The sequence below is a fragment of the Sebastes fasciatus genome, chromosome 5 (assembly GCF_043250625.1).
Source record: "Sebastes fasciatus isolate fSebFas1 chromosome 5, fSebFas1.pri, whole genome shotgun sequence".
NCBI classification, from domain to species: Eukaryota; Metazoa; Chordata; class Actinopteri; order Perciformes; family Sebastidae; genus Sebastes; species Sebastes fasciatus.
The window spans coordinates 19,551,688-19,573,782 of NC_133799.1; the positions used below are offsets into that span (position 1 = coordinate 19,551,688).

Here is a 22,095-nt window from a genome sequence, read left to right on the forward strand (position 1 = left end):
CCCAGCTCACCTCACACTGCCAGGGTTCACTGGGGGTTCATGAGATGGTAATTATTACACACTTTACATTATGATGATGATGTGCAGTGATTCTCCTGGTTTAATATCAAGGCAGTTCTCTTTCAAATGTGTGTTTATAGTGATTTTATTGCATCTCTGTTTCTATCAATTCACTAAATTATTCCTTTGCAGGGTTTTTTTCTTGGCACAATTATCAAATGACAGTCATTATTCTCAACACACTGTGTGAAATAGCCCGTTTACTCACAACAGTAAATGTATTTTTCATTGCTTTCATACAGAATCACAGTTATTGTCAAATGGCCCAGTGCATTCAGTCTCTTTTAATGAAATGTATTATTCTCAGGTGTGTTAATCAATATGCTCATTGTGTAAGTCCTCCCATCTAAAATCTTATTCAAGCTTCATAACTAGCACATGTTGTTGTTGTATAGGTGCCTTGAGTTTCTCCCACTCTTACTCCTCATTTTTCAATCCAATTGAAGATTTCTATTCTTCACGGAGATGGCAGGTGTATAATCATCATCCTCATGACCATACAGTATGACTGTGTGCTGGCCTGAGGCAATGAAAGCTGCCTATAGTTTATTTAATATTTTAATTCAATCCAATTTATTTTTATATAGCGTTAAATCATAACAGAAATTATCTCAAAACACTTTTCATAAAGAGCAGGTCTAGACCTTACTCTATAATTTAGAGACCCAACAGGAGATCCCCCATGAGCATGCATTGTTATGCGACAATGGCAAGGAAAAACTCCCCTTTAGCGGGTAGGAACCTTGGGAAGGACCAGCCTCTGGGTGGGCGGCCATCTGCCTCGACCGGTTGGTTTGGTTTTACATTTTAGTATTTAATTTATTACTACAACAGTTCCTAAATTACATGAATTTATTCCATTCGGACATTTTTCTTTACTGTACAATGCAACCGCAGCTCTCATTGTATATTTTCAGTTTACTGTAATGTGCTAACTGTCAGGGGCGAAGCCAGACGGTGTCAACACTTAGCTCAGCCTCAAACATAAGAAGGGTCGCAACATGTTCTCATCCCAACTCGTCACATATCGCCGCTTTGTCATGACCCTATTTTTGGCATCAAAACCACTATAGTTACCCTCGGGATCACTTTAGGAAAACCACCTTAGGTTTAGGAAAGATCTACATGGTTGGGCTTAAAACTACTACGTTTGTACAAGTGAAAATGACACTGAACGTTGTGAACACGGGACACGAACGAACAGCTGATTGTAAAGTGACGCACGGGACACGAACAGCGGCCTCCTGGATAAAAGCGTTGTGTTTGTTGCACCCATCCACCAACCCCTCCTGCTCGCCCGATGTGTCTATTTTCACTCTTTAAACACTCCCAGCGCACTGTCTCGGAGCGTTTACCGTTGCCCTGGATGGGTTTACAATATAGTTAATGGAACACCCGGTGCGTGTCGGGCGGTACCGAACACCGCCAGCCGTGACAAAGCCTCAGTATTTGATGCCCTGGGGGTGACAATGAGCTGGGGGTCCTGGGGCATCCCCCCGAGGAGATTTACAGCAGCTATATGTACTATTTTTCAAGCCATTTGATAATAGAATGCATAAAAATCTGTACATCATTTGGGAAAAACATGATAGTTGCCAGGGGGGAAAAAAACATCCTAGAGACACCATCCTATTTTTGTTCTCCAACTGTTTTCATCATTATGAAACCACAACACAACAAATGTTGAGGATGACTCATTTTCACTCCTGTGACCTAAAAAGAGGCACAAATTGTCTGATGTTACTATTTTTTAAGTTACATAACATAGGCCTACTGGAATTTGACATAAACAGCATTACTAATCTTGAAACCTATTTTTGTTATACTATGCTGGAGTAGAGTTCACAGCATGAATGTTTAGCTGACAAATCTGATACATTTGAATGAATCCATGCCATAATAATCTCAGTTGCTCTGATTGCAAATCAAGTATCCCCAACAATGCCGAGTAAATGTGGTCTTCAACTCTGAATTGAATATGAGGCCAACAGAAGAACATTTGCATTTCTTTAGGGAATAGCATATAGTAGTAGTAGTAGTAGTAGTAGTACCATAGAACAACCCCCTTTGACAATGTTAGGAAGGATATAGATGGCAATGTTTCCCCAGAATTAGAACTTTTGCTTCATTCATTCATCAGGGTGTAACGATCCATCGATCATCGATCCAAGATCTAGACTATGTTCTAGACCTTCTCTATATGAAAAGCGTCTCGAGATAACTTCTGTTATGATTTGACGCTATATAAAAATAAACTGAATTGAATATCATCGATATGCACGGTCTGGGGTTGCACGGTGGTGCAGTGGTTAGGTCGCAGGTTCAAACCTGGTTTGGGGACCCTCTGTGTGGAGTTTGCATGTTCTCCTCGTGTTAGCGTGGGTTTTCTCCGGGTTCTCCGGCTTCCTCCCACAGTCCAAAGACTACCCAACCTTCGCCCAATATCAGCTGGGATCGGCTCCAGCCCCGCAGCGACCCCGAATGGGATAAGCGGTTACAGATAATGGATGAATGAATGAATCATCGATGCAAAGTGAAAATATCGATACATATCATCATCTTTAAGATTCACTTTTATTTTGAAATTCCAACTTTGTATTTATTCTTTTTCTAAAAAGAATAGATTGTAATAAAAGTAATAAAACAGTAACATATTTTAGTTGCTTTTTGTAACTAAATAATGTAAATAAATGTAACTGATATGATATCGTCTCATATCGATCGCAGGTCCCTGAATTGAATCAAATCCAAATCGTATCGTGGTAGACTTTGTGAAATCAGCAAATATGGTATCGTTGTCCAGAGAATCAATATAATATCGTGTTGTGATACAACTTGTGATTTACACCCCTGTTCATTTGCTTCATTAGTCAAAGAGGCTGAAGGGAAATGACAAAAAGTTGAAGGTATTTTAAAAGTCTAAAGGTTTCGGGGCTTTTGAGAGAAAATTCTGCTCCCTGCCCCGTCCCTGCTTACTGTATTGAGACTACGGAGGTGCTCATTGACAGAGAGAAATCTGTGAATGGACTGTGTTGAAACTTGTGTCTGTAAGACACGATATTTAATAATAATCATTATAAAAAATTAAATAGAGAAACACCATTTCAGTGGACTCTCTGATATTGACACCATTTCTTAGATCTCCCGAGTTATGCAACGATAAAAGGAGATTTCATTCTGCTAGCAGTGATTCACTGGATGAGGATATTTATTTTAAATGTCAGCAGTGTTTTGAGTGAGTGACAGCCTTTTGTAGATCAGATGGAGTCTGAATGGTAACAGTGTTTCATAAAATGTGCTTAAGATATTGAGGAAATAGTTTTGCCTTATCTTGTTGTTTTGTCATTTTATTGCATCCCACTTAAAGTTCTGATAATATTATTATAGCTCTTCAAAAGGTCTTAGTGATAATACATCACCATTTGAGTTCAGTCATTCAAGTTGATTTGGGGACATCCCATTTAAGGACAGGGAACTATTTGACTCATCTGCCACGGCAACCTGAGCAGATAAATCTCCTCGTGGGAGAAAGATTTGCTGGAGGCTGTAATCTAGTCAGGAGGAGCTGAAACGGGGAATGAGTCTTTTTATAGACGCCCTTTGAGCTGCTATCATTGTGCTCATTTTCTAATGTGTCTTTCATGTTCCAGTCATTCCTCAGAAAGTCTCACTTTACAAACTGAAATGTATCTGTTGGCTTTGTGGGAATTAATAAGTAATTTATCTGAAAAAGAACAGCGCAGGATATCGCAGCCAGACCAGATGGTGTAAGAAGAACCAGGGTAGCCTACTTTAAAGCTACAGTGGAACAGCACGGCTTCCCTTTTATGTTTTTGGCCCAGATTTACTCAAGTTTATACAATTGTCTTTTTAGACTAATTAGCTTCCTCTCGAATTCCGGGATTCATATAGAATATGATGTGATACAAGATAACACAACATATTACAACGCAATGCAAAGTATGTTATCATGTAACATGATACCATACAATATGAAGCAAGACAAACTAATATGAAACCAGCTACTGTGATGTAAATTAAATTAAATTAAATTAAATTAAATTAAATTTAATTAAATTTAATTAAATTTAATTAACTTAAGTTAAATTAAATTAAATTAACAACAGTTAATAAAATAACTTTTGTTGACATTAGATTATCCCTAGCAAAACCATGTTTAAAGTCAGTGGTTTCCAACTGTGGTTCAGGACACCCCAAGAGGTCACAAGATAAACCTGAGTGGTAACAAGATGATTAACAATATAGGAAAGAAGAAGAAGAAGAATTTCTGTTACACAAAAATGATGGATATTTTCTCAAAACAAACCTATTTTGTGAAATACTGGAGAGCTTTCCTTCTTAAAACATTTAAAACAAACGTCATGTTATTTCTCACAGCTCACAAACATATGACAAGGGGTCTTGAGTAGGCAAAAAAAGTTGGCAACCAGTGCTCAGTAGCACAAACACATCAAGAATACATGTAATATCACTATAAAAGAAAGTTTTCTGACTGGAAATAACGAACAGTTGTCTCATGCAAAGTAAAAAGTGCGTCAAAATAAGAGAATGGATCAGAAACAGAATTACAAACATAGAAAAACGTGACACTCAACTATTATATGGTCATTTGAGTGGTAAAAAACAACACCAAAATCCTGACATAAAACAAAAATGTAATGTTCATATGCCTTTTAATGAAACAGACCTATAGCTAGATGAGTTTAATAGTTCAAATGTTTGAGACTCCCATGTGTTGATCACCTTTGGTCTTTTGTTTAGCCTCTGAAAGTTAAGTTAAAGGATATCTATCTGAGCCAAGCTCCTGAGGACAACAGCTCTGAAATAGTAGAACCTATTATGGAGCCAGCTCATTTGTTGGCTTGACAGCGATCAATACCATTTTAAATTCAGTCCTACATATAAATGGACACCTGAGTGAGGTTGCTAAAATGGAGACAACACTGTAATTTCTTTAAGCTCTGAGTTCTACTATTGTAGAATAGCTGAGATGAAAATATCTAATGACTCTCTGCACTCTTACACTTGCAGAATGAAACTATGATGTAGGAAACATTCACACTGTTTTTTTAATGACTTTTCCCACCTTTCTTGTTTTCTGAATAATTTTAATCACCAAATTATCTGTGTCACTGATGAGCGGCGCCTCATAATGCACCTCATCATTGTGAATTCAGAGGACTGGGTGGCTGGCAGTCTGTGTGTTTTGATTAGAGGTGTCCCTGAGGTCTCAAACGCATCTCAAACACACAACTCTGGGGAGCACACACACAACACATCACACACACACGAGCTAGACAAATGTCTGTGGAACAAAAGGCTTTTTTAATTAACTCGAAGACGGCTGTCTGCCTATGCTGGGCTAAATGCAAGTGTGAAATAATTTGCATTGTTTTGCACCTGCTTGCTATGTGCCAAAAGCTGCCTCTTTTTACTCATTATAATGTCCCAAACTTGAAGACTAGATGCCTCCGGAAGTCAGTAAAGAAACCGAGCTAAGACTAAAAGTCAAGGGATTGTAAGTACGTTCCCAACGTACAAATCTGTTTATGTTAAAGTGCTGTTACATTCAGTACAATATATGTTATACTACGCAGTCAGATGCATTATGACTTGGTTTACAAAATTAAGGTTTATACCAATAGTGACATCTCTCTTATAAGTTTAATGGCAGAAGATACAAAATTATTATATAATTGTCTTGTTGGCATGGTAGAAATACCTCAAAAAGAGCAATTAGACCATTACATGACTCTTATAAATGTATAGGTGGCTTATCAGTTTCTTATGGCAGAGGGTTTACAGACTGCTAAAGGGAAAGTGTGTAGGACTTTGCGGCATCAAGTGGTGTGGTTGCAGATTGCAACCAACTAAGCAACCCTCCACTCACTCCTCCCTTTCCAAGACTGCGGTAACGTGAGCTGCCGAATACAAAACCGTGGTAACGCCGTTCACCTCGCTCAGAGGCCATCCTTACCATAAAACCCTGTCTCCCACAACATTACATTCCTGTACAACTAAACTGATTAAGCAAAATACGTTTTTAGGGAAACGTATTTTCTCCTGGATTACGGTCGCATTTTTAAACAGTTTTAAACCAAAAACAAAAAAAACTACTTAGGTTTCGTAAAAAAAAAAAATCTGCGACACAATACATTTAATTTCAAACTCCTCCCTATGTAGATATGAAGGGCTCATTCTAAGCTAACGAAAACACAACGATTCTTATTTCAGGTGATTATACACTAATGAAAACATAGTTATGAATATTCTATTCAATTTCTGCTAATAGATCCCCCGAAATGCTACACACTGTTCCTTTAATATAAGCAAGAGGGAGCTGGACCTATTTATATTAAAAGGCCAATATTAGCCTAATAAACAGCATCAATCTAACTGTAATATCAATATAAATCTCTAATGCACCCGCAGAAAATAAAGGTGGAGATGGCGGTGTGGCGAATGTTATTGTATCCTCTAGTCCAGACAAATACTGTGCACTTTAGCTGTGACACATCTTTAAAAAGAGGCCAACGGGAGGTAGATAGAAACTTTATGTCCTGCAATTTCAGGCCTAAGAGATGAAACATCTTCATTCTGTTTGCAAATCGTCTCCGCTTACAGACAGATCATAGACTCATCGCCTGGCCACCCCACCAATCACAGATACAATTTCCTGTTACCCAATACATGTTTCTCAGAAGTGTTGTGTTTATCCAATTGATTGGAAAAAAAGAGCTCCAATCACCTAGTGCACTCTGTATCTCTGTTGCTCGTTCATGCAGCGATGCTGTTGCTGTACAGCGTTACTGAATCACTACCTTTAATGGTGGGACTTGGGGGGATTTCAATTCTTAGGAGTCAGCAGGGTTGATTGCAACTGCAGCAATTGTAAGCGCTGAACAGAAAAGAAAAAGGGTGATTGTGTTGAGAGCATCTCCTTCTGCCTCTAATTTTAAAAACTCACTCACTATCCAAACTGCAGAAGGACAAACGCCGCAGAGAAAGAAATTATCTTCTGTTTCAGAAAGTGGAGAAAGGCTGCAAAACCGAAATCAGCACAAAATGTGACTGCATCTGTTGTGTACCCTCTCGATTATGTAATTAGCAAGCTGTTGGCATCCATCATTTTCACTGAATGACAAGCAGATGGGCTGGAAACTCTGGCAAATACAGTTATTCTTAGAGGGGAACACAATTCACCTATGAAATGTGTCATTGTCCTTGTTCAGTCCTTGCAGGATTAGTGAACCTTCCCACTGCTGGCTGGCAAATGAGCAAATGCTTTGCTTGACCTTGTAGCATAACATAATGCTGTGTAGTTCAGCCCCATTCGTTAAAAAAATGGAAAGTAGTTGGAAAAAGAACGTAGGTAGATAGATCTCTCCATCTCTATGAACCTCTTTTCTTCTTTAACTCACTAATTATTGTAGGTTTGCACATATGAAGACACCAGCACGCTGAGCATATGTTGCTTATTGTACGTTTTATTGTTTGATTTCAAGATCCCATATTGTAAAAAGTGAGATTTGCATGTCTTTTTTTATCATAAAGTAGGTTTAAGTGCTATATAAATACTGTGAAAATATCGAAACGCTCAATCCACAGAGAAATTCACACAGCCCGTATTCAGGAACCATGCCTTCAGACAAGCTGTCAAGGTTTCTGTACATCTATGATGTCACAGATCTACAATATTTAGACCATTTCACAGTTTTAAACATAAATATTGTAAATGTGTCCCAGTTTATTTATTGTTGCAGTGTATGGTTGCATCTGAAATCCCATACTAACATGCTGTTTAGTACGCTAAACAGTATGTGAGATATTTAACAATGTCCTAAACCGTAGTATGATGCTATTTCCGGTGAAATATTACAGTATGCAATGCTGGACACTACAGCGGCATTCATATCCCACAATGCAATGCGGTAGTGACGACAACGTTCATAACGGACGTTGACGGACAGCTCTGTAACATCAATAACGTTTCAAATTAACTGTAAGAATAAGATTTTACTTTACTAAGTGTAATATATATTTTTAATTAATTCAGACTTTGATTCTCACAAACCGCCGTTTGGCTCTCAGGCTCTCAGGAAGTGACCAGGTAAATTACTGCTCAGAGCGTCCGAAAAGATGCACACTACAGTTTATACGGACAAAAGTATGATGAACGATAGCACACATATTGAGTATGCAGTGCATAGTATGCGATTTCGGACAAAGCCTATGTGATTGACATCAGCTGACAGGAAGTAAACATGGACCCAAGCTGTTGCCTAGCAACGCAATTCCGTTGAAATGCGCTAAAATTGAGCGTTTCAGACAGAGGGTAAATACAGGCATATTCAGACAGACACTGTGAGGAAAATAAAGTTTTTTTGAACATTACAGCATGTAAACATGTTCTAATAGAAACACAAAATACAAGTATGAACCTGAAAATGAGCACGATATGGAACCTTTAATTGATGTTTTATTACTGATCTTATGTGATGTAAAGTGAGTGCCATGAAAGGCGGCAATAAATAAAATATATTATAATTATTATTTACTTCTAATAATGTAGGAATGCACACAACAGCAGGCAGCATGAGCTGTACAAATCTAGAGTCCATCTGGCTGTGATATCATTCTATTTATAGCATCAAAACCCAACTGCATCAGACGTCGATAAACAGAAGTTCAAAAGATGCATTACAAATTCACTGAAAAATAATCCTTTACATTTCTACATCTGCTGGCCATACTTTCTAATTGTATGATGTCTCAACCTTCCATATCAGACACAGCAGTTGGTCTATAGGATGTAAATCTGTAGGAGCAGTTTAAAAGGTTGAAAACGGCCGTCCTAGGCCTGCGTCACCAAGACAAATGGTTCTACATTTACCGTATTGCACTTGGCAATAATGTGATCCTGATTCTCTCTGTGTGCTCCTGGCAGTGATTCCGCCACATCAACATATGATCTGTCCCGGGGAGAGTCAATCCTTTCGTAATGACTGGCCTTTGGCAACCTGAGCTCTCATTACCCTCATCCACAGAGCACTAAGACACACTTTTTTGATGTCAGTGTGTGATACAAATTACCTGTCCCATTTCTAATCTAATCTTACATTAAAATGCATTAAATATTTAACGTTTAGAATCTTCTGTCATTAAAGGGGGATAACATTTGGCGATGTGCGATTATTATTCAGGTAACATCCTTGTTGGATCCTTTTGGCTGCAGCTGTCACAGATAAAACATGTTTCTTTCTAGATCTCACTTTGTTGATACTGTATGAAAATCTCCCCCTGCAGCCAGTTATTGTGCATCATTTTCAGTCTCTGCTGCCACGTTCTGGTCATAGTCACTATAGTGGACTCTCAAAACCCATAATCAATGTGTGTCTGTGTGTGAATACGAATACAGAAAGCACATATTGAAGTGTTGCACTTGATTCAGTTCTCTTATTGAGTGTTTTTGTTTTCTGACTGGGAATCAATACTTTTATTCTATTTCAAATTGGAAATGTTGCTTTTTCCTCCACTACATTTAACTACATCTACTTTGCAGAACAATATTTTAGATGCAAAACACATAACTCATAAACTCTAATATATGTTTTGAATAACCCAACAATAGACAACTGTATTTGTATGAGTAAGTGACAGCCACTTGGATCACCGACAATAATAATGCATATATCATGCATATACATACTACATCCTGTTTGCATTCAGCTTGTCCATTTGAAATACTGCTATTTTAACTTGCACTATTTTATGTCTTTGATTCTCATTTTGCTTTTACTTGCATGATTTTCCTTTTTTATATATACATTTTAAATGAGCATTGTTGAAGGGTACCTGAGACCCAAGATTTTCATTGCCCACAACTGCTTGCTGTAATTGTTATTTAGCTGTACTTAAAGGCCCTGCATGGACCACACACACAGTTGGGTGTGTAAAGACTGTGCTTGATGACAACTCTCTGACCCTCCTGTTAGCATCTGATGGGTGGGAGAAGTTACACCTTTATCATTATTATTAGTTCTAGAAATGTGGTGACCTTATGGGATTCTAGTGAGCTCCACCCAACTTCAAATTAATCAGCCACAATAAGTGGAGACCCTTTCGTGCAGCATATAAAGAGATAAAACATGCATTAAACCTGCAGTAGGTAGTATGTTTTTGGCATTATTGGGCCAAAGTCCCATAATGACCTTCCAGCATATTATAATTCAAGTGTTCTGAGAGAAAACTAGACTTCTGCACCTCCTCGTGGCTCTGTTTTCAGGCTTTAAACAATCTAGCCCGTGACGGGAGACTTTGGCCAATCACAGGTCATTTCAGAGAGAGAGCGTTCCCATTATCTGTTCATTCAGCGGAGGCAGCTGTCAATCACTCGCAAACGTCAAATGTGATTTAATATTCTGGTACTGTAATGCCTATTTCTCACCTCAAATGTTTTCAGAGACATCTTGTAGTGTACTGTTTAGCTGTAAAATGAGAAAGTTTGCTCTGGCTGGTGGCCGCTGCTTGGTATTTCCTCAACTGGTCTCAACATGGCTGCCGGGTCACAAACTTTCTCATTGTACATTGTAACGGTACACTACAAGGTGTTTCTGAAAACATTTGAGGCGAGTAATAGGCATTACAGTAACAGAATATTGATTCATATTTGATCAGCGCTCACTATCGGAGTTTGCGAGTGATTGACAGCTGCTCAGAGACGGCGAGGCTCCAGCTCTGCTCTGATTGGTTATTTTTCACCAGTCTGTGAAATCTTGTAGATTCCATTAAGAGCACTGGAGACACAGAGACAACTGTCTCATGCACTACTGTCAGGATATAGTGACCATTTTATAAAAATGTTTTTTTTTTAAATCATATTTGCTCCATTTCTATACCCACTGCTGCTTTAATGCCACTGTTCAAATTAAAGGTTGCAATGTCACAGAAGACCCAGCTGAGGTCAGTGTTTCTCCACCGGACGCCTCAGTCAGTGTGGACAGAGATGTCACTGCCTCCCTAAAAATACTACCTGCAATATTGACTGTATTATTTATCAACCAAAAAAAATGGAAATCACCGCTCTTCTTGCAGACACAGACAGTGCACTAATCAATCCGTTCTCTAGCATCGTTATAAATCCTACACGTGTTTATATCAGCAGACAAAACTGCACAAAAACAACGTGCTTTGTTGTTAAATCCCATCCTAACAAAGGGAAACAGGACATCCAGCAGCAGCAGCAGCCACAGTAGTGATGTGTCGGGCGCGAACGAGCCGGTTCAAAGAGCCGGCTCTATTAAGTGAACGATTTTTTCTTTTTTCTTTAATTAATTCCAGGCAGAATGATAGGACGATCTTCTCCGCGCCACAGGCACTCCATGTACTGACTGTGACTGAATGTTGAGGGGCGGGGGTGCGCGGCGCGTTGACGGTCTACAGGTACAGAGAAGGCGGGAGAGGAGGAGAGAAAGAAAGAGAGAAGTGCGGTGCGCGAATAGCAGACAATATGAGTGACAGTCGGAAACGAAGCAGCATGTAAAATTATGATATTCTGGAAATTATAAGGTTTAGTATAATTATATTGAATAATTTAAGTGATATATCTGAACACATACTAATCATAGGTCAAAACAGCGCTAAATTTGTCTGAAATATAAAAGGCAGAAGTGGTAAAACGAAGAGCCGTTTGGGAGCCGAAAGAGCCGGCTCTTCTTGGTGAGCTGATGGTACGTGTCCACAGGCTCCGTCCATTCCATGCTTCCCATTCATTATCTATGTAAGCAGCCGTGCAATGCATTCTAGTAGCGTGGCGGCGCGATTCGAGAAACGGAGCGTCACAACGCCCGCTCCTTATTTTCATAAAGTTGAGGGCTAGTTTATTTTAAGGCAAATCACGGGCGTCCGACGCGACTCGCCGCCTCTCGAAACTCCAAAGAATCTTTTTGAAATAAACGTTGTCGATCCAAAATAAAGACAGATTCAGCAACTGTATGGATTATTTCAAACGTTCTCAGAAACACTTTTTGGTGAACTATTTTCATGAAATACGAGAAGAAAGTTTCCAAACGAGCCTCCATACTGTTTCCGGTTTGAAAGCTGGGAGCAGCAGCCCACAGAGGGAAAGCGTTCATCCAATCAGGAGCCTAGTGCCCTGTTTCTAGTGACAGCCCACCAAGCGTCCAATGCTGGGAAGCGGCGCGTCCCCTCACGATAAAAAACGCCCCTGTGGACACGTACCATGATCAGCCAAATGATCTGGCTCACTAAAAAGAGCCGGACTTCCCATCACTAAGCAGAACAGAGTGCAACGTCCCCTTTAAGACCGTTTTGGAATAATTAATGACGTCGCGCTGTAAACACGACTGACGCTCAGCTGCGTGGCTCCGGAGCATCATCCTCCTCCAAACAGCCCCAAAGACCTCTCCAGTGTTCCTCCTCCTGTGTTTATCTCTCGGACGGGACCCGCTCTAAAAAGCCTCTAAAATAAACTGCAGGTTATTCACCTCGACTCTCATATGCGGTCTCCAACACCAAGACGACGCTGCATTAGTCCCACGAAGTGTCATGGCTAGAAAGACGGACTTCCCCTCCTCTTACTATGGTGAGTCCGAGTCGTCTTTGTTTGTAACGTTATAAACGATATATATGTTATCCTCTGTACTGTGTAACGACATGACAGCAGTCATATATAATGACATGTTATTTATCCTGAATGATGTTTGCTGTGATTTACAGAGACGTTGGTTAGCTCACATTGTCAGTTGTTAACTATTTAGAGGCTATTTTAACGGTTGACATCAAAATACGCAGTAATGTTAACGATACAATCATGTTTTAAATCATGTTTTATCATCATTTTCATCATTTAATCATGTTTTTCTGTTTGTCCACAATCTGCTTCTTGAAATATCTGTATCTTTATTGCTGGTTAACTCCAGTGATATGACATTTGTCTGCCTTTGTGTTGTTTACCTGGTGTATTAGGACCTCACAATAGGAGACAATAAGTCTCATCACTTTCCTCCTCCACTTGTTCGTCTTTGTTGTAAACGCAGATATATATTCTCACGTTGTTGTGTGATGGTGTGACAACAGAATATAACGTTATTATTTTCGTTATCGTTGATTATTTGCTGGATTTCTAGATGTATTGTTTGGTGTAGTTAGTTAGTTAAACTGTCAGACTATAGTGGAAAAGGACCAACACTATTTCCTGAAGATGATGCCATCAGATTTCTTTGTTTTGTTGTAACACCAGTCTAAAACACAAATTCAGTTTAGACAAAGAAACAAAGAAAAGGCAGCTAGCTCTAACGTTTATTCTCCTAACATTGAGAAACTGTGATTATAATATGATCATTTTAGCTTGAAAGACTTCAACGATTCACTGATTTGACATCAAAGACGCAGTAACGGTAGAATAACGGTAGAATAACGGTAGAGTAACGGTAGAATAGCGGTTATAACGTTTGAAAAAGTAGCCTAACGTCTTTTTAAATCTGTCTTGAAATTACCTGAAAGACTTAAACAATTACTTAATTACCAAAAAAAAATGGCTAATAATTTCCTGATAATTGATAAATAAACTAATCGTTTCAGCTCTAATCTCTTTTAGCATGAGGCTGTAGTTTACAGGAACGTTATAGCTCACATTGTAATGATCACATTCAGTAAGAGTTGGCCATTTAAAGGTTGACATCATAGAAATAAAATAGGTTATAAAATATATTCTATTTCTATGGTTGACATCAAATACACAGTAACGTTAACGGTAGAATCATGTTTAAAATGGCTATTAGGCTTGAATAAGTACGTCTTTTTGCGTGTGTGTGTCTACAATCTGCCTCTTGACATATCTTTATTGCTGGTTAACTCCAGTGATATGACATTTTTTTGCCTTTGTGTTGTTTACCTGGTGTATTAGGACCTCACAATAGGAAGCAATAAGTCTTATCACTTTCCTCCTCCACTTGTTCGTCTTTGTTGTAAACACAGATATATTTTCTAACGTTGTTGTGTGACGGTATGACAACAGAATATAACGTTATTATTTTCTTTATTGCCGATTATTTACTGGATTTCTAGATTTTTCGTTCGGTCTAGTTAGCTAAACTGTCAAAATATAGTGGAAAAATGCCCATCACTATTTCCTGAAGATGATGCCATCAGATTTCTTCCCTTGCTGTAGTTTACAGGAACGTTAGCTACCATAGCTCACATTGTAATGCTCACATTCAATAAGAGTTGCCCATTTAAAGGTTGACATCATAGAAATAAAATGGATAATAAAATATATTCTATTTCTATGGTTGACCCTTAAATACACAGTATCTGTAACGTTACCTCTTGTAAATGGTTGTTTAGCCTAACTTAGTCTACATGAGTAGCCTGATGCCTTTTTTTTTTTTTTAAAGCGATCCAGAATTAGTTAACTCCTGTGATGGGATTTTTTGCCTTGGAGGTTTGGATTGAAACACAAAGTAGATCCTATGTATTATTATTATTATTATATACTAGGGCTGTCAATCGATTAAAATATTTAATCGGGATTAATCGCAGGATTGTCTATGATTAATCGTGACTAATCGTAAATTAATCACACATTTTTGTATCTGTTCAAAATGTACCTTAAAGGGAGATTTGGCAAGTATTTAATACTCTTATCAACATGGGAGTGGGCAAATATACTTGCTTTATGCAAATGTATGTATATATTTATTATAAATCATAAAGTGGGCATGTCTGTAAAGGGGAGACTCATGGATTGCATTAATGTGTTAAAGAAATTAGTGGCGCATTATTATCATGTTAACTTTGACAGCCCTATTATATACATTACTTAGATACAGTGTGTGCATCATTACAGAGGCTAATAATACATATACCTGCATTATCTTCTATTGCTTCAACTCAAGTGCTGCTCTCTAGAGAATTACATAGAATATATTGAGACAGTTTAATTAAGGAACATAATTTTGCCTAACAGCATCCAACTAAAGCAAGCTAGTGGATCATGGGATGGAGTTATGGGCCCTCCCTGTGTTTAGGTCAGCTGCTTTGTGTTATTGGCTCCCTGGTGCTTTCGTTCCATAAGCTCGCATGGCAAAAGAGCAATTCAGAGAATTTTGGTCTCACACCTGAGCAAATAATGACAAGACAAATTTTACATCAGCATACTCTACCCCGTAGTGCAGTCAAATTGCATTGGAAACTAATGTTTTACTCAGCGCATTTGTTTTAAATGTGGACTAAATGTGGAGTGCGTAGTAACGAAAATCATATTTGCTGTTGCTGGAAATGTACAGTACCCACCATTTCTGGCTTTCTTTAGTGGTTTATCTCTCTTATTCCAAAAGATAAAGTGAATGATTCTATCCAGTATATTATCTCCTTTTCAGCTAGTTGGATATATCTCGTCCAACTAGCTAAGCTGTGTTGACCACATGACGTGTTTTGTGGCAGAGGTGCTAGTGCTTTTTCCTCTACAGGAAACCCTCTTAAAGTTATGAGTATATTTCTGGGAAGTGTAGGAAACTACGCTGACGTTATTATCAATTATGTCATTAAATAGCACTGGGAACACTCAGCGACAGTTTCTTTAGATGGAATGGAACAGGGTGAACAAAAACCGGTAGGTTGACGCTTCACCGCGTCATTGGAGCGCTGGAAAAAGTTGAGACCAGCTCAACCCTATTTGTAGCGTGTCACGTCAGTTTGTAGCTTCATGTCACCGACTTCTATTGACTTGTAGAATTTTGTGGTGTCGCTTTTAGTGTGAACAAAGATTAAGAGCCTGAGACAAAGTTGTGGCTAACTTCAGAGCGAACCCCCTTCACACTTTAATCAGCAGCAGGTGGCAAGCAGGTGCTCGGGCACAGTTCGTTGATCCATACTCAGGTGCTCGGGCACAGTTCGTTGATCCGTACTCGAGTCCACTTGAAAAGGTGGTCTGGAGTACGATTCATGTGTACTCGGGTACGGTTCGCATCAGGTGTGGAAGCCAACCTGATGGACCATGGATGTTAATTTTTCATGCATAATAAGTTAATATATTGTAATTTTAGACGTATATTGTTTTTCTTCATAATTTTACAATAGGTGTGAGGAAAATGTTGATATTCCTAACTGCCTCATCTTTTTCCTCTGTCATTATGCCTTTGCATTTCCTGCATTATGTTACCCACTTGCTAGCTTTCTATATTGTTTTCCTCTGTGGCTTCTCGACACCGACAGTAACGTTAATATTGCCGTTGCTTAGCAGCGGTGTTCTCACGACTTAACCACTTGAACGCCAAATATATTTTGTACACGACTTCCCATGTTGTAAACATGACCTCACGAGTTTCATTTGAAGGCATCATCAGCAACGTTAACAGTTGTTGTTCAGCCCAACTTACATGAGTGGCCTAATATTTTTTTTTTATAGTGTTTCTTATTTTTCCACCCTACACTAGCTCAAAAAATTATCCAGCATTAGTTAACTCCCGTGATGTGATATTTTTTGCCTTGTATTCTTTACATTCGTAAAAAAAAAAAAGTGTAGGAGACTGCTAACAACAATACGCCTTATCTCCACTTTCCTCCTTCTCTTCTCGCCCACATTAAGGATAATTACAACATTGAAACAACTGCAGTCCAGGTAGTGCAGTTAGTAATGAAGATTTAAAGCAATGTCCTCAGTGAATGGTTTTGATAACAAAGGATTTATTGTCTCCAAGTGGTATTTTCGCTGCTTCAGGCGTATACGGGGGCAGATTTTCTGTCCATTAGACTGCCTTAGTAATCATGTTGTTTATCAAGGCAATATAATCCTTTATCACCACCAGATGCCACACAGTGTCTTTCCTCGGAAACAAAGAGTCACTTACATTTTTACCATGCTGGTGGCTTTTTGAGGTTTGATGCCAGTATTAATCCTCCCACAGCTAAAAAACATTTCCCTCTATATTTAGTAATCTCCCATTTGATCATTGAAAAATACATATTTAGTGCTTCTTCCACAATTGTATTCTTATCAGTGTACAGCTGCTCTCAGGCTACTTCAAGACTATCATGGGAAACTAACTTGCTACTGAAACCCAGACTAAGTGATCCACCACATTGGCAGGGCAATTAATGTCTCCTTTCAATGAAACATTTCTTTAGAAAAACGTTTTAAAAAGTTGTTTTTATATGGCTGTAGTCAAGGAGTGACTTCAATCTTATCTGCACACTGATCCAATATCTCATATTCACCAAAAGGCAAAGGTAGATCAACCCTAGCTATAACACAGAACTTTATATAATTATTAACTTGTTGATGTCATGCTTATCAGTGTCTACAGAGACTGCCATATCATTATCAGTCACTAATGCATCTTATCCAACTCTGTCCAAGTTGTATGTAATAATTACAACCAAAATGACCGTATTGGAGGCTTGATCCTTAGATACAGTAGCTGTACAGTTCTAGAGTGACACAGGCATTGTCAAGTCTGCTCCTGACGGCTCTTGATGGGGGTAAAACTACTGTGTCTCCCACATGCTGACCCCATGTGTCCCTCAGACCTCATGACTACAGCACTCTGCCAATCACGACTGCAACCTGTCATCTATGGTTGATTCTCGTTGCTCTCGGCAGACATGCGGCTCACCATCGGGGCCTTCAAACACTATCACCATAAACTGACACTATAGAGATTAAGTGTTGTAAGTAAACAGCTAAGGGCAGTTTTGGAATGAAACATAAAGTAGAGCCATTATTATTATTCTATACATTACTTAGATACAGTGTGTGCATCATTACACAGGTTAATAATACACATACCGGCATCATGTTCTATTGCTTCAACTCTCCAGAGAATTACATAGAATATATTGAGACAGTTTAATTAAGGAACATAATTTTGCATCCAACGAGAGCTACCTAGTAGAGCATTGGATGGAGTTATGGGCCCTCCCTGTGTTTAGGTCAGCTGCTTTATGTTATTGGCTCCCTGGTGCTTTCATTCCATCCGCTAGGTTGGCAAAAGAGCAATGAGTAGAGAACGACAAGACAAATTTTGCATCAGCATACTCTACCTTGTAGTGTTGTTAAATTACAATGTTTCGCTCATCGCATTTGTTTAAATGTGGACTAAATGTGGGGTGCGTAGTGATAAAAATCATATTTGCTGTTGCTGGTAATGTACAATACACCACCATTTCTGGCTTTCTTTAGTGGTTTATCTCTCTTATTCCAAAAGATAAAGTGGATGATTCTATCCAGTAGATTATCTCCAGTTCAGCTAATTGGATATATCTTGTCCAACTAGCGAAACTGTGTGTTAGTTGATTCTGATGTCAGTTCCGCAGAATCAAAGAAAAAGTGTTTCCTTCCAGGCTTGCCACATTGCAGTCACACTCTGATGTCACATAACAAGAAATAGAAAACCCAGAAGGTATGTTTTGTGGGAAAAGTGTTAGTTTTCTCACTTTTTTTCTCAACAGGAAACTCATCTACTTTCTTAAAAGTTATGACTATATTTCTGGGAAATGTAGCAAATCACTAACGGTATTGACAGTGGGAATGTGTGTGTGTGTGTGTGGGGGGGGGGGGGGGGGGGGGGGTCACAGGTTGCTACCACAGCGTTGTCCGGTCTGAGACACGTTTCTGTGTGTTTTCAGTTCATGAATGTGATTTGTAACGTTTTGGTTGCCTAAAAATTATTGCCGTCCAAATTAACACGATAACTAGTCAATGCAAATTTGTTTTAATGCCACTAATTTCTCTAAGGTATGAATGCAACTTGCAATTTAGGTTGTAGTGGGCTCAGTTTAAGGAATCCATTGGTACTAATCATGTCATACTAGCTTGTCACGAAGGAGGCTACATAACGCTCCAAACTTGTGCTACATTTTCACGAGGAACAACTGGCATGGCCATTTTCAAAGGGGTGCCTTGACCTCTGACCTCAGGATATGTGAATGAAAATGGGTTCTATGGGTACCCACGAGCAAAAATATTTGCCCACTCCCATGTTGATTAAATACTTGACAAATCTCCTTTCAAGGTACATTTTGAACACGTAAATTTTTTTTTATTAATTTGCGATTAATCGCCATTAATTATGGACAATCATGCGATTAATCACGTTTAAATATTTTCATAGATTGACAGCCCTACTAAAAATGTCTTATTCAGCGTTCGGTTGTACTTAGCTCCACCACCTCGTATCACTTCTGGTTGCAAAAAATCAAGATGGCGAAGGCCAAAATGCCAAACTCAAGGCTTCAAAAACCGTAGTCCACAAACCAGTGGGTGACGTCACAGTGACTACTTCCACTTCTTATACACAGTCTATGGTTACAACATAGAGACCGGCCTCTTAAAAATCATACAGACCAGATTTCTAAGTACCCTGGTATACTGTAATGCTGCCCAAGCATAATGTCATTCCACATTAACATTGAAATATCACCTAGCTAATGTAAAGTTGGATTTTTCCTTTTAATGAACGTAAATTGCATGTGACCTCATAAAAAGCAGCAAAAAACACGTGAGCAGTCACAGTGAGCCATGTTTTTAGCAGATGGTCAAACTACCTGCCATCCCATAATTCACGTTCAGCAGTTCTCCACTTGCTCTACATCCCGGATGGAAGTGCACTCTTTAGGCTAGTATATTATATAACGTTTCTAACTGTGTAGCAAGTGTTCAGTGGGCTTATACTGTACTGCTGCGATGTTCAGTCAGTCAGAAAAGTAGAAAAATGACTCATAATCATTCTGTGACAGGTTTATAAGTAACAATTTAGATATGAGTTCCATTCACCATAGAATGTGTTGAGTCGGGCACACTGTTAATTAACAAATTTCTCGCATGGGCAGCTTCCCTAAACGCTGCATTTTTACACTGAGTCAATGCAGAGTCTTGACAGAAAGCTGAGAGCCTCCGTTCAGAATCAAACATTCACAGCCTCTTCCTGTGAAATTGCAGTCAGAGAAGGTTGTGGCTCAAATGGCCCATTTCGCACCCAGGACTAAGTGCTGTTATGGGCTTTTTAAGTGTCACTGTCCTTTGCAAATACTCGTCTCAAATGAAGACTGATGCCCAACCCGTAGTGCTCCTACACATTTTATTAGTCTTTATGGCATATCTGCTCGTTATTTTTAACAAGGTTATGTTCCTTTGCTACTAATTTCATGTGTCCTTTCTCAATAGAAAGCTATGTCAGTGCATGGAAGTTTGAAGTATATCATTCACACTAATGACAGGGTGAGTCAGTAAATAATTTCAGATTCACTCCTGCACAGCACTGGATGGTGATTTGTTCAAGTCTGTGAAAATGGGACATTTAGCTGTGAAGAGACTTTCTTGGCGACAGCAAGGAGACTTTAAATTTCCAATTTGCAGTACAAATAGGCCTGTAGTCAGTGTGTGTTTATGACAAGAAAGGCTAAGTGACATTGACAGTGATTTATGAAACACAAGCCACAGATTCACAGGAAAATGAGTGAGAGATACAGCTACGCTCATGCTAGACACGTAGGTTTTGAGTCTCGGGTGCACAGTGAGACTTGAAATTACTTTTGATGGGTTTAATGTGCTAAATGATGCAGCTAGCTTGATCGAAACAAATTAGTCATTATCCTAAGAAGAACAAAAGAGACATGGTGTTCTGATGTTGTAAACATGCGCTTTTTTTTCCCACAAGGTCCGTTGCACCTTGTAGGTTTGCTTAAATATATCAGGGATATTAGTGTTGACTCTGATCTGAGTTTGATGTGTGCAGATTGAAATCTGATTTGTATATCTAGTGGCATAAATTACATGAGTGCTTTAACATTTTTTGCTATTTCTGGCAACCAAAGAACCAAGTTTCGAAATCTGTGATGTGCTGTGACACACACATATATGCAATAATATAAAACCAAAATCATTGATAGTCAGGGAGAGATTAACTTTGTGGACTTAAATTTAATTTGTGTGAGGTGTTACTTCCACATGACCTTCAACTGTTTGCTATCTTTTTGTCAGCACAAAGCGAACACAGTTAAAAAAAAAAATGCTATTGATCGAAAAACAGGGTTGTTGTGATAGTGAACTCGTTCCAACATAAAATGTGCATTAGCAATGTTTCATTCCTCCTACCATTAAGAATCTGGTCCCAGTTGCATCCTGCCTAACATAAAACATAAAACTTTGATGTGCAAAGCGAGATGAGGATTTCTGTGTTAACACACGGCAAAAAAAAATCCCCACCATCATTAGTCATTTAGTCCAGTACAGAGTCCTGGAAATCTTATCTTCCTAAAACATGCAAATAAATCTGGCTACAGGGTGAGATTATGTGCAGTAACCTGTTTTCAGTGCAGATTAATTTGTACATTAATCTGCCTTATTCTGTCTTGTTTTTTTTAGGATACCAACACTAATACCTGACTAAGAGGAAGTTGTATAAGAGAAAAAGAGGAATTAATTGTGGAAGTTTCAAGACAAGTCTTGAATACTGAGTATGAGACTAAAGGATATTGTGTGTGCATTCGTAATGGTGTGTATATGGCTACATATGTAGGTGTGTGTATTAAAGCGGGGGTAGACAGGATATTTTTGGCATCGTTGGGCAAAAATTCCATAATAACCTTTCAGCATATTGTAATTCAAGTGTTCTGAGAGAAAACTAGACTTCTACACCTCCTCATAGCTCTGTTTTCAGGCTTTAAAAAATCTAGCCCATGAAGGAAGACTTTGGACAATCACAGATCATTTCAGAGAGAGAGCGTTCCTATTGGCTGTTCTAGAAATGCAGATGTGTATGCACGTCCCTTCAGATGGTGAAAGACTGATTCAGCGGTGGAATATCCTGAAAGAAATGTTGCTATTCCAGCATTGGCAACAGCTGCCTACACTGCAAAGCAACCCAAAAAAGGAAGACGGACTTATCAAAAAGAGTCTGACAAGATTGGTGAAGTGTTTCAGTGATGGAGAGAAAGTGTTGCTAATAGTCTAGCCTCACGGCTACGGTAGGTACGGCAGTAGCTCTGGGGAAA

General features: G+C 38.8%; 2 protein-coding genes across 8 annotated transcripts in view; one reads left to right on the plus strand and one right to left on the minus strand.

Annotated features, from left to right (window-relative positions):
- Window positions 1-8,492, minus strand: part of btf3l4 (basic transcription factor 3-like 4) — a 61,526-nt gene extending 53,034 nt beyond the window's left edge. The window contains exon 1 of the mRNA XM_074635575.1: window positions 8,488-8,492. The gene's annotated coding sequence lies outside the window, so the exon portion shown is untranslated. The remainder of the gene's footprint in view (window positions 1-8,487) is intronic.
- A 3,924-nt stretch (window positions 8,493-12,416) lies between these two features.
- The window catches only part of slc44a5b (solute carrier family 44 member 5b), a 49,719-nt gene continuing 40,040 nt past the window's right edge, over window positions 12,417-22,095 (plus strand). For 4 of the 7 annotated variants that reach the window (XM_074635585.1, XM_074635587.1, XM_074635584.1 and 1 more), the window contains exon 1: window positions 12,419-12,685. In XM_074635585.1, the coding sequence (XP_074491686.1) occupies window positions 12,649-12,685 (37 nt within the window). In that variant the 5' untranslated portion in view covers window positions 12,419-12,648. Of the gene's footprint in view, window positions 12,686-22,095 lie in introns of all 7 variants that reach the window. The other 3 variants (XM_074635590.1, XM_074635588.1, XM_074635589.1) reach the window with 3 other exon arrangements.